Raw genomic sequence first — 18,261 nt, forward strand, 5'->3', positions numbered from 1 at the left:
ATACTAGAACTGATTTTTTCTTTTCTTTTCTTTTTTTTTTTTTTTTGAGGTAGGGTCTCACTGTAGCCCAGGCTGACCTGGAATTCACTATGTAATGTCAGGGTGGCCTCAAACTCATAGCGTTCCTCCTACCTCTGCTTCCCAAGTGCTGGGGTTAAAGACATGTGTCACCACACCCAGCTTAAGGACTGATTTTTGATGGTCCTGTGTGTTCAGTGCACACGCCAGTGGTGACATTCTAGTAACATGAGGCTCCCATCTTTTAAAGCAAAGGTCTGGTAACATTTTAAAAATAAACTCCCCTGAGACCTTCAAAAACATTTTTAAGTGACCTTTTACTGTTTTAGTCAAGAGATGAAAGTCATTGTAACTCCCTTAAATTGGGGTTAAATGTATCTAATCACAGTGCCATGGGATAAGTACAGTGACCTTCTTTCCCGCTGGTGTTTGGCCGCCCCAGGAACTCCAGCCAGGCAGCTTGACTTAGAGCCTGTGCTTGGTCTGTAGAGTGGAAATGGGCTTCCCACCAGGCCCAGGCCCAACTCAGACGATGTCAGGGTCTCCACTAGGATGGGGTGCTGTGCAAACCGTCAGCTCCAAAATCTTAAGGGGAAGGAAAAGTGAAGTCCAGCAGCCAAGGCCAACTGGAGAAAGTAGTCCAGGGAAGCGGACCACCCAGACGGGCCAAAAGCTGCGCAGAAGCAACCACCACCAAGAAAGTCAGTGCGCACACTCCGCCTTCCTGCTAAGGAGGGTGACCAGAGGAGTGTCAACTGTGCACAAAGCAGGGGAGCACTGTTGTAGTTCTGCTCCCGATAAAAACCACAAAGGCTTTGTGTTCTGGAACGTTCCACGTTAGCTCATGATTTTGTTTGTTTGTTTTACATTTTATTAAAAACTTTAATATATGAACATACAGTAATTTAACCATGTTCTCAGCCCTTTATCCTTTTTGATCCCCTCTCCCCTGTCCCACGTCCCCTGAGAACCCTCCTCTTTCAACATGTCCCTTCTCTGTCCTCTTGTCTCATTCTATTTATCCTCCTCCACTCCCCATGCCACAGAGTTGATGAGCTCAGAACCATGAGGGTGTTGTCGGGGTATCAGTAGCCATCATGGGTCATGAAGGCACCAATGAGCTCGTATCAGGTGGACAGGGCTCCACAGTGTGCCCTGAGCCTTGGAGGACATGGTAGAAATTACCTTTGGTGTTAAGCTTTCAACAGATGTTCTTATTTTCTACTTGAGTAGAAAATAAATGAGTTTTGAGGAAGTCTTCTGGCTAGAAGTGAGAGCAGAACCATGTTCTTTCCCCAACCTCCTCTGCAATGTTTCCTGAGCCCTAGTGGGTATGATGGGCATGACTCAGCCAATAGCACACGATGTTTATATATATAATTTGCAAGGGGAGAGAGAGAATGGGCATGGCAGGGCCTCTAGCTACTGCAAACAAACTCCAGTTGTAGGTGCTACTTTGTGCATCTGGCTTTATGTGGGTACTGGGGAATCAAACCTGGCTCATTAGGCTCTGCAGGCAAGCACCTTAACCACTGAGCTCTCTTCAGCACATGGGGTTTTTAAAAAAATATTTATTATTTACTTGAGAGAGAGAGAACCAGAGAGAGAGAATGGGCATGCCAGGGCCTCTAGCTGCTGCAGACGAACTCCAGATGCATGTGCCACCTGCTTCATCTGGTTTTACGTGGGTACTGGAGAATCAAACCTGGGTCCATAGGCTTTGCAAGCAAGTGAGTCATCTCACTTAACCAGTGAGTCATCTCTCCAGCGCACCAACACATGATTTTTTTAAGAGAGCAGTGGAGGGTGTTTTGTTGTTTAAATGCGATGTTATAAAATAAATGCCTCCTGTCCTTATAGGAAAGAAGGAATATACATTATTTAAAGATAACGGAAGTAGAGAGGGAAAAAAAAACAGGCATTCTTTAAACACTGCCTGTTCATGTCCTCGAGCAGTTTAATCAAATCTAGACTGGGGGAGTCTGTCATATACCTAGGGATTATTTACCATAATTCAGTCCTCTTTGCCCTGCAATTATGTTGGCTCTTAACATGCCACTTAGAGGTGGCTTCTCCCAAGCCAACAATTTGAAACAGCCTTGTTGCATTTAGTTCTAAATCTGTAGCAGTCAGAAAGGAAATGACTAGAAGATAATGCCGGGCTAGAAGATAATGTTTAGTTTTCTGCCCACAAAGCAGATGCTCTTTGTACTATTTAAAATGGACTAGCTTGTGCCCAGAGTCAAATGCCTCATGCTTGCCAGGAGCAGTGGGGTTGTGAATCGTGGCAGGGGAGGAACCCCGCGTTCCTGCTGCCCTCTTCCTGCCTGTGCCCCCGGCTGATGAAAATCGGAGACTGGGCTGGCGGCGATGGCTGACTTCCTGACTAAGCAATTCACTGTGTAAGGCTGTATGACAAGAAGCAGCCCGAGCTTCCATCCGCAGGGTCCCCCACCCCCAGCAGACAGGCAGAACGCAGGCGGGTACTGAGAAGGAAGGCCCGGGGCAGGAAGGGCGCCAGCAGGTGCAGCTCCCTGTGAATGCGTGCCAAGTGGTTCAGGATCTGGGCGAGCAAACCACGCTGTCCCCGCCAGCAGGGGCAACGAGAAGGACGTTCAGTAAAGCTTTTGGATGGCAACAAAACTTCAGGAAGGACAGCACTCAAAGCCTCAACAGTCCCATGGCACTTCTGCTGTCCGCAGTCCAGGTGCCTCCTCTGTGGTCCCTTTGGTGAGAAAAAGAACCTGCTGCTTTCTGCCGCTCTTCCAGATCAAAGGTAGCATGAGGACATCGGACTGGCAGGCCAGCGTCTGGCCCTTCTCCATCTTGGCTGCAGAGGAATCTGGGAAATCGGGTATTCCTCAAATGGAAGAAGGCTGCTGTAAAACATCCCCAGTTATCCACAAAGACCCACCTGTCCTTGCTACCAGCCCCTCAGGTGTCGCCCTCGGCTGTCACCTCCCCGCTCACAGGAAGGACTTCCCGCTAACCTTCACAGTCCCATAGTCATGGCCAGTGTGCGTGCAGAGAATTTCCAGAGAGCCACATCCCGACACCCCGTGTAAGTCTGCTCTCTGTCACCCCCACGTGCATAGATGTTTTCAGACCTTTGAGGATTTTGTTTGCACACTTAAAATCTCAGCATCTCCTTCTTTGCTACGTGTTTTTTTTAACTCTCTCCTCCCCAGATTTGTCCTTTTCACACTCTGACACGAATGTCTTCCTCCTCAAAAAAACTAATTCATTTTGAAACCACCAGCCATATATGTTTGTCTTCTTTTTTTTAAGTCCCCCAGAGGTCTTAATGTGATACTAAGGTCTCATAGCTGAAAATAAATATATTCTGATTAATTACAGTTCATTAGTTGCCTGAATTGATGAGTACTTTTGAAATGAGTTTCAATACCATTCTTTTAAAGAATACTGAATATGAAATAAGTAAACAAAAAGCCATAACTTGTGGCTGTGTTCCAGTAAAATTGTATGAACACTGAAACTTAAATTCTAGATCATTTTCAGAGACACCAAGTGCTAACCCTTTGGTATTTCTCCAGGCGTTTGGAAATGTCGGAGTTATTACCCTTAGTCCACGGGCTGCTCAGAAAGCAGCGTGGGCAGGGGAGGTAGCTCTGCTTGCAAAGTGTTTGCGGTGCCACCATGGGGAGCAGAGCTTGGCTTGCAGAACCCACATGAAAATGCTTAGCATGGCGGCTCACGCTGGAGTCCCTGCACTGGCGAGGTGGAGACGTAATACCCTTGGGGCTCATTGACCAGCCAGTCCAGCCCAGTTAGTGAGCTCTGGGCCTTTGGGAACAGCACCCAGTGTTGACTTCTGGCCTGCAGGCACACTCGGGCACACGCACACACACATATTTTTAAAAAGGCAGCATTTGGATAATTTGGCCTGAGAACTGGCCTGCATTTACTGACCCTTGATGTAGGAAGTGAGGGACATTAAAAGGCTGTGGTTCAGTTTGGCATTTGAGATGGCCCCCTCCCACATCAGTAGGACTTGGGGGTGCAGGGCTGAAGGTGGGGCAGTTTTTGCAAGGAGGCCGAGCAGCAGTCTGGGTGGTGGATAGAAAGTTCCTGGAGTAGGGCAGTGTTAACAAGGATGCAAAAAGGAAGTCTTCCCTGCACATGTGTCTTTTGGCATCAAAATCAGCAGAGCCTAGTGATGGAGATAGATGTGGGCTATGGAGTAAAAAGTCCCAATTTCAGTTTAGAAATCAGGTGTCCAGCTGACCAGAATCCCTAAGCTGTCACAGACCAACAAAGGAACATGGAATGCCTTAGTGCAGGGTTCAGTCTGGGGCCCCATCCAGGCCGTCCTCCTTCGATCTACAGAGGGAGAGCACTGCCCGCACGCAGAGCCCCACCTGTTGGTAGGGACGCTTTTCACTTCCACTGAACACGCAGCGTAATTCAAGGCACTGTTACCCTCTAAAGATGTTAACCCGGCAACCTCACGGAAAAAGAAGAACTCATAAAAACGACACCCAGTGGTCTGTAATTACCCACTCACAATGGCATTTTCCCCTGCCCTGTCACACCAAGGGAGGTGCCAAGGGGTCTCTTCCCAGTATGTTATAGCAGAGCTCAAAGGAAGCTTCCCAAGCTAGAGGAGAGCCAATTGACAGACTCGGAGGAGGATAGGCATGAACTCCCTCTTTCTCTGCTCATGAAGCCACATCTCAATGGTTTCTGCATTCTCAGCATACATGAGGAGTTGGAACCTTTAATCCCAATTGTTAGTAAATGTTACATTACCATAAAATTACATAAATCACCAGTGTTGCCTGACAAAGTCCTTCCACTTGCGTACTTCTAGAGCATTTTTTTTAATATTTTTATTTGACAGAGAGAGAGGGGGGAGAAAATGGGTACACCAGGGCCTCTAGCTGCTGCAAAGGAATTCCAGATGCATGTGCCCCCTTGTGCACCTGGCTTACATGGTTACTAGGGACTCAAACCTGAGTCCTTTGGCTGTGTGCCGTAACCACTAAGCCATCCCCCCAACCCCTTCTAGAGCATTTTTGACGTGCATATTAATGAAAACTGAGTTAGTTTGTATTATAGTTTAGCATACTTCTTGGGGACAAGGAAGACCAAGTAAATAAGAAACTATATATGTAGGAAAGAGCCTGTATTCATGAATTTAACGCTGCTGAGATTGATGTATTGACTAAACACCTTTTTTATATCACATTCCAGATTTTCCTAATGTGGATTTTATCCTTCTATTTTGTGATACTGGTTTTCTCCTCTTATAGTATAAAGTGTCCCAGTTCAGTTTCTGTAGTGACATTTTTCTTCTTTGTAAAAGATTTTGAGGGACTTACTTGGCATTCACCTGCAGTACATAGACCTAGGATTCTTTGGGGTTTGGGACAGTGCTGGGATTGAACTCAGTGGTTTTCTGCATGCTGTGCAGGCTCTGTACCACTGAGCTCTATCCCAGGTTCTAGGCTTGGAATTCTTCAGCTGTGTTCTAAGATTTATCTGCTCAAGAAATTTATTAAATCAGTATGGGAAAAAAAAATTTAAAAAAAGGATTGACTAACTGGAATTTGCAGCATTGAAAGGTTGAGTTAGTGGCATGAGACACCCAGTTACTAAGTTGTCTTGTCTAGTTACCAAGACCGAGGTTCTTGAACCAAAAAAAAAGGCTACTGTTTGTGGTACCCCAGTTCAGGACAAGATTGTTTCCCCCACCTTGTTTTGATGCTGAGAATTGAACTTGGGGCCTTACCTAAGCTAGGCCCACAGTCCATCCCTGAGCTTCACCCTGGCCCCAGAACTTTGGACATAAAGGTAGAAACACGTCCTGGGTAGAATGTCTCAGTGCCCCTGTGTTTGGTAACTTTATACCCTTCCTTCTCTGCTCCATGCTTCTCCTTTATGCTTCCTTCTCTGGGGCTGCCATCTTCCAGGACAGCGACAAGGGTGGTGACTGGTGTAACCAAAGGACGCTGGCTCGTGTTGACACTTACTCTGCCGTGCAGACTATCACCAGCACGGTGGAAGGCAAAGCTAGTGGCTGCTGCTGCTGCTCCCCCAGGTTGAGCTCTGCATTATTGTCCCCCTACGTTTACACATGAGGAGAGTAATACCTAGCACATAGGACAGCTTGCCCAGCGCCACATGGCCAGTCCTTGGCAGCTGCAAATTCAAAGACGTCAAGCAGACCCTCCCCTTCACCCTTGTTCCCAGCTCCTGCACACCCCACCCCGCGCAGCAGTTCACCGAGGTGACTCCATGGAGCCTAGGGTAGTTTGAGTATATCTTTCCCAATTGCCCCATGTATTTTTTTTTTAATTAAGGTTAAACTTCCCGCTTCAGTCTCCAGCAGCCTGTTGGAAGGACCATGTCACTGGGGCAGAGCTGATTCTGGCCCGAAGGTGTGGGGGATAAAGCAGTTTGGGTTTGGGGTTTCGCTGTCTGCTGGTGTTGGTGTAGTGTTTTCGCTTGTTTCTCTTGCTTCTCTCTATTTGATTCTGTGGAGAAGAGCAGTTTCTGCCATTGGTGGAACTCCTTCTGGATCTGTAAGTTTGAAATAAATCCCTTCCTCCCATATACTGTGTCTGCTTGAGCATTTGCCCCAGCGGAGTGAAGCTGACCGCGACAGAGCCTGGCTCACACAGCGTGGGCACCAGCACGTCCCGGGCCACTTGCTATCCCTAACCCACTCCTTATCCCAAGGCTCCACATCAGCACTACAGGCCGTGCCAGGGCTGGCGGGCGGGCATAGGTCCCAGGCACCAGCCACTCCCTCCCACAGGCGGGAGGCTGATCAGTGCACGAGCCACTTCCACCTTGGTCTCCACCGTTCTGGGATGGCCTCCTGTGCCTGAGGCCCACCACGGGGCTCGAGTGAGAGGGCACCACCCCTTCCTTGGCCAGGGCAGAGGCCCCGAACTGGGGCTCCTTCGGCAGGCTTGCCTCTCTCCCAGTATGTTCTTCACCCGATCCGTGGTTTCTATGATATGAACTTGGCTTCTGCTTCCTGTTTAAAACCTGTGTGGCTTGCCCCAGCCCTTAGCAAAGAACAGTCCTGTTCGCTTGCTCGTTAGAAGAGCATCGTCTGGCCTACTTGCCCAGCCTCCCCATCTCACTCGTTTCGGTGGGAATCGTGACCGTTTCCTGCCCTCAGTCCTCACGCGTGCTGTCTCCTCACATTGCTTGCTTTGTCCTTGCCTGGCAAAGGGAAATTACACATGCATTTTAATTTTTTCAATTGGGATGCCTAGTGCATGCCTTCATGATCTGCTTTTTTGCCAATATGAACTTGACTTCAAATGTCTTTTCAACGGTGTGCTTTTATTTTTGTATTCCGCAAACTTCCTCTTACCCCATTCCTTGAGTTACCCCCCCCTTTTTTTTTAAATTTTTTATTTATTTGAGAGCGACAGACACAGAGAGAAAGACAGATAGAGGGAGAGAGAGAGAATGGGCGCACCAGGGCTTCCAGCCTCTGCAAACGAACTCCAGATGTGTGCGCCCCCTTGTGCATCTGGCTAACGTGGGACCTGGGGAACTGAGCCTCAAACCGGGGTCCTTAGGCTTCACAGGCAAGCGCTTAACCGCTAAGCCATCTCTCCAGCCCTTGAGTCACCCCTTTAAGAGATGTCTGTGACTGCTGTTTGGTGTAGTCTTCAGTCCTGTCGCTTATGTTCACATTTGCCAGGACTTTTGCAGAGCAAAGCCGCAAGTCTCACGATCCAGCATGTCCCTTCAGCAGCAGCAGCCCAAACACAGCGGGCTGTTGGCCAGCAATGCTAAGAAAGGCGGAAGATCCCGTACTGTTTTCCAGCATGGTCGAAGGGCAGCATTTGCCTCTCAGTTTGTTGGCATGAGCAGAAAGGAGTAAAGAGGAGAGCAATTCAAAATAAGCAGTGGGTTTTGGAAGAAACAGGAAACTATGTGAGGTAAAAAGAGACTATTAAGAAGAAAATACCTTGACTGTTATAGGCCTTGTAGTAACGGTCCTGTTGCTGGGACAAAAATACCCAACCAAAAGCAGCTGATGGGGGCTGGAGAGATGGTTTAGCGGTTAAGCGCTTGCCTGTGAAGCCTAAGGACCCCGGTTCGAGGCTCGGTTCCCCAGGTCCCATGTTAGCCAGATACACAAGGGGGCGCACGCGTCTGGAGTTCGTTTGCAGTGGCTGGAAGCCCTGGCGCGCCCATTCTCTCTCTCTCTATCTGCCTCTTTCTCTCTCTCTGTCTGTCACTCTCAAATAAATAAATTAAAATTTTTTTAAAAAGCAGCTGATGGGAGGACAGAGTTTATTTTGGCTCATAGTCTTGAGGGGGAGTTCCATGGTGCAGGGGAACGCATGGCAGAGCGGAGGTTGGACATCACAGCAAGTGGACGTCAGCAAGAGGTGAGCCAGCTAGCACTGGCAGGCTGGGGTTAATAAACTTCAGAGTCCGCCCCCAGGGACACACCTCCGCGAGCAAGACTCCGCCTCCCATAATGCCGCCAACTGGGACCAAACACTCAAGTTACATGAGCTTGTGGGAGACATCTGATTCAAACTGCTACTGCTCTCTGACTAGATTTGAGGCTCACTCCGTGAGAGAAAATTCATGCTTGGTAATGAAAACTTATTCAGAAACCTAGGCTAGGAAGATCATCAGCCCCAGTGGGGAGCAACTACTCTTGTTTGGCCAAATGGGCAATTTGTTCCCATCAAATTGTCCCCTAAGTGTTTGTGGTTATGCCCACAGATTAGTGTTCATCGCACCTTTACTGACAGCAGCTTATTTTGGAAGATGGTGGTGACTGCCGCAAAGACTGAAAAATCCTCAGGTGCTGAGAATCAGTAACTGTTGAGTGCTCAGTACTGAATGAGGCATCTCTACCATGTCCTCCAAAGCTCGGGGAACATTGCTGAAGTGGAGATAGAACGTTAACAGCCAGAGGAAAGGGAGGAATGTTTTGGAACTCTTGTCTTCCAGACAGGCAGTGACCGTTACATTCGTGAACGCACAGCACCTGGCATTACGTGTACCAGGCCTGCACAATGTGGGGCCGTCAGCATTTCATTGTGGATGATAGATAGAGTAGGCGCGGGCAGGAGAGACATCACTGTAGAAGAGGAAGCAGTTATAAAGAAGGAGTTCAGTGAAGGAGGTTGGGAGAGGAGAACATGATCAAATTACATGTACGAGCATTGTCAACAAAAATGGTTTTAGGGCTGGAGGGATGGCTTAGCAGTTAAGGCATTTGTCTGCAAAGCCAAAGGACCCAGGTTAGATTCCCCAGGACCCACGTTAGCCAGATGTACAAGGGGGCGCACGCGTCTGGAGTTCGTTTGCAGTGGCTGGAGGCCCTGGCGTGCCCATTCTCTCTCCCTCTGTCTCCCTCTTTCTCTCATAAATAAATAAATAAGTAAATGCTTTTGGAAAAAAAATGTTTTTTAAAGAAGGAGAAATGTCTTTGTCATAAATACCCACATAGAGCATGTAGCCTTAAGCTTCTTGTCCCATCCCCCCACAAGCTGCTGTCAGTGCTAACGTGGGTTCTCTGTTTCCAGAGGTGACGCTGAAGGTGCACATCAGTGACGCCAGCACCCACCAGCCCATTGCAGATGCACTCATTGAGATCTTCGCCAACCAGGTCTCTGTCGCCTCTGGCACATCGGGGACTGACGGGGTCGCCTTCATCAAGTTTCATTATAAGCTGGGTAACCAGTTGGTTGTCACAGCCACGAAACACGCCTACGTGCCAAACTCTGCCCCATGGAAGCCAGTCCGGTTGCCTGGTGAGTTCTTCTGCTGAACAAGCCGTGTGCTGTGAGTGAGCAGTGATGGCATCAGACATAGAAACAGCTTGACAGGCAGGAGTCAGGCAGTCAGGAAAATCTGCGGGTCAGCCCCTTACGGGCCGGGGCCCTGCTCTGTGGAGGCACGGGGGTCAGGTGTGGTGTCCATGCACAGGGTCAAAAGCTTTTGTGTGTCTGCTCATTCCCCCAACATTCCACTTCATGGGTGAGCTCTGGCTCAGCATATGCATGCAGCACCCCATTTACTTCCTGAACCCTCTTCTGTGGCTGGTACACAGAGGCCTAATTGCAAGGACATCCAAAGCACTGGGAGGGTATTAAAGGACCATTTTCTTTCCCACTTCCTACCAGTCGCCCTGTGAAAGCAGTATGACTTCCACCAGGAGAAAGGACAGTGTCTGCCATAAATACAGGTTTTGACAGAACAGGTGGGGAGCAGCTACAGTGATGCTCTGTCTCCTTTCCCCAATCTCTGTCTAGTGCCTGGACCACATTATCCGTCAACATGAAGATTAGTGAGTGGCAAGTTGAGACCCAGTTGAGATACGCTGCTGGGTGGCGGGGGAAGTGTCCTCTTTGAAAACCACCTGGCCCAGCTCTTTCTTCCACTGTGTGGCCAAGGTCTTCACACTTCCATGCCAAACCCTGAAAAACAGCCAGGACTACCCGACTCAGTGGTTCTGACTAAGAATTTGTTAACACAAATGCAAGCACCCACAACATGGTGGGTAGCACTGAGGGCAGTGTCTGGCAAAATACCAGTCTCACTGCCCCGCTCTACCCCTCAGTACAGCATGCTCCCCGAGGCGCTCTGCCATCCCTGAGGACACATGACCACACCTGGAAGCTGTTCCTCTGCCTCCCAGTGCCCCAGCACCCACTCATGTTCACAAAATTCCACTTTGCATTTGTTAAATGCCTAGCGCGTGCCAAGCTTTGCCTTGGGGGCTGAAAGTACAGGCCCAGAGCCATGGATGTTACCTGCAAAGTGTCTAGTTCGCTTAGGAAGCCAACCATGGAAGCAGTTGCCATCACACAGCCACGTTGATCAGGATTCTCCAAAGACAGACAAATTCTAGGCAGAGGTTTCTTAGGTGGAGGTCAGGAGAGGAACAAGTATTGGGGTTGGGGTTGATGGTAACAGTGTGGGGTGTACTTGCTTTCATTGCTTTGGAGACACCATGGGAGCATGTCTCTCTCTAGAGGGTTCATGTGGGTGGTAAGCAGAGCTGAGCTCAGTGTGCAGGGCAGGGCAGAGGGCCTGGGGCAGAACCCAGGGAAGGCCAAAGCAAGACGAAGCACCTCCTTATTAGGGTCCATCTAAAGGAAACGTTGGGGCTCCCCGTTGACTTCCCTGGGATGTCACTGGGAGTTTAGACAGCATCTGCCTGTGTCAGGCGATCAGCTGCACAGGGCCTGTCAATGTGTTAGTTATTGGCTGGAGTTAAGTTCTAAAAGGGCCTCCATCCATAGTTGGCAAACACTGAGCTACGACGAGGGACAGAAATGAATGACAACCCCCTAGAAGCCTCTGGCCAGAACTTCTCATCAACCGTGTGACTTCAGGCTATGTGTGTGTTGCTGAAGGACACTTCATTGAACACTTAGGTGATTGATATGAGAACATTACACTCAGCCCACAGCCTGTAACTCGCGCCTGAGCAGTGATTATCTATCCACTGTTTTCTCCATAAGGCTCTTCGCAGCCTTCTCAAGCCTCGGACCTGTGACGGCTAATCTCTGCCTGTCAACTTGACAGGATTTAAAGTCACCATGGAAGCAAATCTCTGGAAATGTCTGTGAGGAATATTCTAGATTAGATTAATTGAGGCGGGAGGACCCGGGCAGCACCATTCCATGGGCTGGGTCCTTAACTCCCTAAAAAGGAGCATGAACTGAGCAGAAGCATCCACCGCTCTGCCCGCTGAGATGCACAGTGGCCAGCTCTGCACCATGCTCCTGCTGCCCCGCCTTCCCCGCCATGCCCGATGGGAACCCCAAACTGTGAGCTGAAATAAACCCGCCTTAAGTTGCTTCCAATCAAGTATTTGGTCACAGCAACGAGAAGGTAACTAATACAGGACCTTCTGCATTACACGTGGGCACTGTTTAAAATAGTGACATTACAAACAGAAAGAACAGAAAAATGTGACCGGCCTGGCCCCACATGATGGAGAAAAGAGCATTTGTGGAGTGAGGGCTGATGAAAGCAGACAGAGTGCCACCCTGGGCAGCTTCTGGTGGGGCTGCAAACGCCAGGAGATGCCACCCATGGCCACTGGAGACACAGACGTAGACCTCCAAGGGTACTGACTTAAGAGATTATGGGCAAATTGCAGCAAACAAGTTATATTTTCAAATATGGGATTCATGAATGATGAAAATTGGGATTGTTCAATTACTTGCACTTGACTCTGTTCATATGATCACTTGAGAGACAGAAGCTATTTCTAAGATATCTGTTTCTGCGATGAATCAAATCACAGGAAGAGCAGTTTAACTGGACACAGCGTGGAGATCCACCCCCACCCCCAGCACATCAGGAATTTCTGAGCCTGTGTGGCCTGGTTCTAAAATGAAATTAATTAGCCCAAATAATTTCCAGGGCTGTCCTATGTCTTCAGTTATTTTACTGCACTGGCCTTTTCAATATAATAAAGATATTCTTACCTAGCACCTAATAGGAGGTGTGGTCAAAATTTAGACTGGCCTCTCATAAAAGGAAACTCTTGTTTTCCTGTATATTTTTAGAAGTCAACTCTAACTCTTCTGGTATTCCAAATAACTGGACAAGAAAAACAGATGAGCCATGAGCCTCTTCTAAAATAGGATGAAGATTGAAACCCGAATGCTTTCTTGACTACACGTGTGCAGTGTTCTAGGCTGCGGGAGCATTGTGATGAAGTCTTGGAATTGGAGTCTTTGTTTTTCCATCTTTAATAATAGCTCGTAGATGATGTGTTGGAGATTTTTTCTTTTCTTCTTTTCTTTTTCCCCTTTCTTGAATGGGTGTGGACTAGAGGAAGAAGGTTTTAGCCTAAGGAGAGCACCCCTTGCCTCTGGCAAACAGGGAACCTCCAATTCAATTATATGACTCAGCCCGTCCACGGAAGCTCACCATTCTGCCCCTCATTCTTCCCATCTTGGTAGCCATTGCCCCAGCACGGGGTTCGGCGATGGTCCAGGACCGCCTCACCCAGGTTCATCTGCCTCTTCAAACTACTCACTACACTGACTTAAAATCCATTCCTCAGGGGCTAAGAAGAATACTTAATGGGTCAGGTGCTTGTCCCCCAAGGGTGAGGACCCAAGTTTGGATCCCCAGCACCCATGTTAAAGCTGAGTGTGGTGGTATGTGCCTATAATCCTAACACTAGGGAGGCAGGGGCAGGAGGACCCCCGAGACTCACTGGCCAGCTGGACTTGCCGAATCAGAGAGTTAGGGTTCTGTCAGAGACCCCGTTTCAAAACTAAGGTAAAGAGCTATTCAGGAAGACTCAACATCAACCTCTGATCTCCACATATGAATGCGCGCACGCACACACACACATACACACTCTACAGACAGGCGTTTACATATACACACTCACTACAGACAAAAAGAAAAACAAATGTGTCCAGTTACATTAAATATACACCTAAAGTCCTTCGGTGGCCACAGCACAGTTGACAGTGACACACATCCTTCTCTGGCCTGCTCTCACTTTCCTGCTTCACGGGCTGGCCAGCCTAGCAGTTTGTTGTTCCCCGAAGGAGCCTGGAACCTTCACCCTCTCCATCAGTGTCAAGAGGGTTACTCATTGCCCATCGTTTAGCTGGCAAGCTTGCACTTTCTATCATGACTCCCAGCTGGGCTCACTTCTCTCTAGCAAGGCTTCCCGCCTTCCCCATGCCGAGAGACGTCCCTCTCTCTACTTAGCACTCGTTCCTTACTGGCTGGAGTGTCACTCAGTGCTGGAGCACTTGCCTAGAATGTGAGAAGCCCTGGGCTCCATCCTCAACACCATCAAAAATAAAAACTCTCACCTGCTTAGTGTTAACAGGCTTCAGGCAGCGCCCAGGGTGGGTAAAAACACCGTCCATGTCAGACTCTGGGGCCTCTTGGCCGTCTCCCCCTCCCAGACCCTGTGGTCCGCGGCCCCAGCCCTCGTAGCCCAGCAAGCCCGGGCCTGAGCCAAGCTCAGGGCAGACCCGGCACATTCCTAGTTCTCCTCTGAGAAAGAAGATTGAAACACGTGCCAGAGCAGCTGCCCTGCGGATGAAGGGACCAAGTGCTTTAGATGAGAGAAGTTTTCCGAGCACACCGCTTGGGAGGAAGGTTCTCGGGTGTGGCAGAGCTGAGGCGTCATAGCACTGAGCACCAAGGTGCTTGGGCCTGGACCCCGTCTGGAAGCTCGCAGCTCCAGGAGGGAGCAGCAGCCCGGGGCCTGGCGGAGGCGGGCAGCGTCACTCTTCCTCTTCTCGCAACTTCGGGGCTGGCCTGCCCAAAATCCGAAGGGCCGTTGAGTTTGAGTCCATGTAGCTCAGATGTTGAGCACAGACTCCAGAGTTCACGTCCCAGAGCCCAGCATCTACCAGCTGGGGAATGGCTGGCAAGTGATTTCTTCATCTATCAACCTTTGCTAAAAAGTGGGCACATGAATGATACCTATGTTGTAGAGTGGCTTTAGTATTTGCACAAATTACCAACATCAAAGCACTTAGAGTTACGTTCTACATGTTAGTCTATAATGCAATTAATTGGTTTCCTTTTCTCAAATCCGTATTATACTCATTTTCTCATTGTTGGGCTAAAATACTAATTAAGGGCTGGAGAGATTGCTTAGCAGTTAGGCGCTTGCCTGTGAAGCCTAAGGACCCCAGTTCAAGGCTCAACTCCCCAGGACCCATGTTAACCAGATGCACAAGGGGCACACGTGTCTGGTGTCTGGTGCAGTGGCTGGAGGCCCTGCCGCACCCATTCTCTCTCTCTCTCTCTCTCTCTGCCTCTTTCTCTCTGACTGTCACTCTCAAATAAATAAATAAAATTAACAAAAAAATACTAATTAAAATCAACTTAATGAAGGCTTTGGTTTGGCACAAGATTTCAGGCAGAATACAGTCCACTGTGGTAGAGAAAGCGTCTCAGCAGCAAGGTGAGGCAGCTGGTCACTCTGAGCCACAGTCAGGAAGCAGAGGGTTGACAGGAGGCAGGGCCAGGCTATAAAACCTCAGGGATCACCCTCTTGCTCCCCTCTGTGGATCTACTTCCCTTAGTGAGACTCTACCTCCTAAAGGTTCCACACCTTTCAAAACAGCCCCACCCACTGGGCGCCAAGTGTTCCAACACATGAGCCTGTGAGAAACATTGCATATTTAAACCACGGCAGATATGCTCTGCTCAGAAAGTTGTAGGCTTCATGAATCTTCTTTGGAAGTCCAAATGCTTAAGAACTTTTTAAAATTTTTAAATTGAATAAATTCTGTCATGTTATTACTTCCCAAGTAAGGTAAAATAATCTTTTAGCCTAAGCCATACATGAACCTAAGCAAATATTTTTTAAAGTATTTCCTAATGCTGATGTATATAACATATATATTCATATAGTAGCTTTTAATTTTTTATACATACGTGTGCAGTGAGTACATGTGTGTATGTGGTTCATGTGTATAGACATATATGTGTGTGCACATGAGTGTAAAAGCCAGAGGACAGTGTTGGGCATTTTCCTTAATTGTTCTCCATCCTATTTATTGAGACAGAATGTCTCGTTGAATCCAGGGTTCACCCATTCAGATAGACTAGCTAGCCAGCATGGCCCAGGGATCTGCCTACATCCACCTCCCCAGTGCTGGGATTACAGGCACTTAACATACCCAATATTTATGTGGATTCTGGGGATCCAAACTCAGGTCCTCATGCTTATGTGACGAGTGCTTTCCTTCCTGAGCCGTCCTCCAGCATACTCCTAGGGGAGAGGTTCCATTTCCTCACTGAATACATATCGGACCTCTCTGCCAGTTGCCTGTTGCCTGGGGCAGGACAGCAGTTGTTCTATGAAGGATTTCAATGTTCCCATTGCATTTTGAAGGTGTTTCAGAAAAATCTGTATAATGATATGAAATCAGAAAGTTCAAAGAATTCAGAGTACGTGAGGGTTAAAGTGGGCCTTTGGATTTAAATATCAGAGTTCCCTTACGTCCATTATTATTCTTGCAGTATTTTCTTCATTGAGCCTCGGCTTGCTTCCAGAACGATCTGCTACTCTAATGGTCTATGAAGATGTTGTCCAAATAGTATCAGGATTTCAAGGTATGTTTAATATTTAAAAAGAAAAATCTTGGGCCAACCACTGACATTTTCTGAGGATGCTGCTTCTCCTTGGGTGGTGACAGCCTTGACTTTATCCCTGGCTGAGACTCTAGGGTCTTGTCTCTGTGAAGCTCTGAATATCAGTCAAACTATGAGTAGGCTATAAACTGACTTCTGCCACACTCACCATGGAGAGCTCCACACCCCCTCTCTTTCTAAAGAGGTTGTTAATCATTTTGATCACTGTCCTGTTCCATGCTATATTGTCTATATGTATATATGGTTTTTTTCTCTCTTCTGCTTCTTGTTTTTTCAGTATATCTCATAGGTGAGATATATTGTAAATGTGATCCCCAGCCCCCAAGCCCACATGCACTGCTTTGGAAGAGAAGCTAATATGGGGACTGGGATGATGGCTCAGTATGTAAGAGTGTTTGACGCATAGCATGAGGATCTCAGTTCAATCCCCGGCACCACATAGAAAGCTGGATATGGTCACTCATGCCTGTAACCCTAGAAGTGAAGAGCAGAGAATTTCTGGGGCCAACTTAGCCAGCCCAGTGTTGTGTGAGAAACTCGATCTCAAGGAAATAAAGAGCAATAGAGGAGAGGACCTGATGTTCTACCATGGCACACACACTTATAAATAAGAGAGATCAAGAGACGCTATTATGGAAGGTTCCGGGTACTTTCCCTGTCATTGGGATTGGGATTAGAGTTGGGAATAATACTTAAGTAAAATGTGGACTGGAGAGATGTTTTAATGGTTAAGGCACTTGCCTGCAAAGCCAAAGGACCTTGGTTCAATTCCTCAGGACCCACATAAGTCAGATGCACAGGGTGGCTCATGCGTCTGGAGTTTGTAGTACCTGGAGGCCCTAGCGTGCCCATTCTCTATCTCTCTCTCTCTCTCTCTCTCTCTCTCTCTTTCTTCTTCCTCCTCCTCTTCTTCTTCTTCCTCTTCCTCTTCTTCTTCTTCTGCCTTGTTCTCTCTCTCAAAAAATAAAATAAAATATTTAAGTAAAATGTATTTGTGTGCTGCGCTCACTTTATTCCATCTTAACCACAGTCCTGAGAATCATACTGTTCTGGCCCTGAATATTTTATAAGGTTTTTTTCATTTTCTTTTTTTTTTAATTTTTTTGTTTATTTTTACTTATTTGAGAGCAACAGAGAAAGAGAGAGAAAGAGGCAGATAGAGAGAATGGGCATGCCAGGTCTTCCAGCCACTACAAACCCAACTCCAGACGTGTGCGCCCTCTTGTGCATCTGGCTAACGTGGGTTCTGGAGAATCGAGCCTCAAACTGAGGTCCTCAGGCTTCACAGGCAAGCGCTTAACCACTAAGCCATCTCTCCAGCCCAAGGTTTGCTTTTTTTTTTTTTTTTTGAGAGCAATAGACAGAGAGGCGGGGGGAGAGAGAGGATGGGCGTGCCAGGGCCTCCAGCCACTGCAAATGAACTCCAGACGCATGCACTCCCTTGTGCATCTGGCTAACATGGATCCTGGGGGATCAAGCCTCAAACTGGAGTCCTTGGGCTTCACAGGCAAGCACTTAACTGCTAAGCCATCTCTCCAGCCCCCAAGGTTCTTTTAATTGTTGCATTTATCCACTGATTTAGTCAACCTTGGATAGAAAAAAATACACACACACAACACTTTTTTGAGGTAGGGTCTGGCTCTAGCCCAGGCTCACCTGCAATTCACTAGGTAGTCTAGGCTGGCCTTGAACTCACAGTGTTCCTGCTACCTCTGCCTCCCGAGAGCTGGGATTAAAGATGTGCTCAACCACACCCTGCTCAGGATATTAAAGTGCCACCACACCAAAAGGTCAGGGCTGGATATGGTAGAATGCTTGCCTAACATGCTTTCAGCCCTGGATTTAATCCCCAGCAGCTCATAAACCAGAAATGGTGGCACATCTGTAAAGGTAGGAAGATCAGAAGTCCAAGGTCATCTTCAGCTAGCTACACAGTGAGTTTGAGGCCAGCCTGGGCTGTATGAGACTCTGTCTCCCCTACCCCTTGAAAAAACTCCACTACTGAACATGTATAGACTTTATTGGCCATTATTTCCTAGCCGTTCAATATAATGACTATATTGAGTATGCTTTTTTAAAAAAATTTTTGTTATTTTTATTTATTTGAGAGCAACAGAGAAAGAG

General features: G+C 47.9%; 1 protein-coding gene across 3 annotated transcripts in view; it reads left to right on the forward strand.

Annotated features, from left to right (window-relative positions):
- Fam171a1 (family with sequence similarity 171 member A1) overlaps positions 1-18,261 on the forward strand; it is a 132,080-nt gene that overhangs the window by 66,742 nt on the left and 47,077 nt on the right. For all 3 annotated transcript variants that reach the window (XM_045135025.1, XM_045135024.1, XM_045135026.1), the window contains exons 2-3: positions 9,558-9,785; positions 16,006-16,098. In XM_045135025.1, coding sequence (XP_044990960.1) covers positions 16,056-16,098 — 43 coding nt within the window. In that variant the 5' untranslated portion in view covers positions 9,558-9,785; positions 16,006-16,055. The remainder of the gene's footprint in view (positions 1-9,557; positions 9,786-16,005; positions 16,099-18,261) is intronic.

This window comes from Jaculus jaculus, chromosome 15, assembly GCF_020740685.1.
Source record: "Jaculus jaculus isolate mJacJac1 chromosome 15, mJacJac1.mat.Y.cur, whole genome shotgun sequence".
NCBI lineage: Eukaryota > Metazoa > Chordata > Mammalia > Rodentia > Dipodidae > Jaculus > Jaculus jaculus.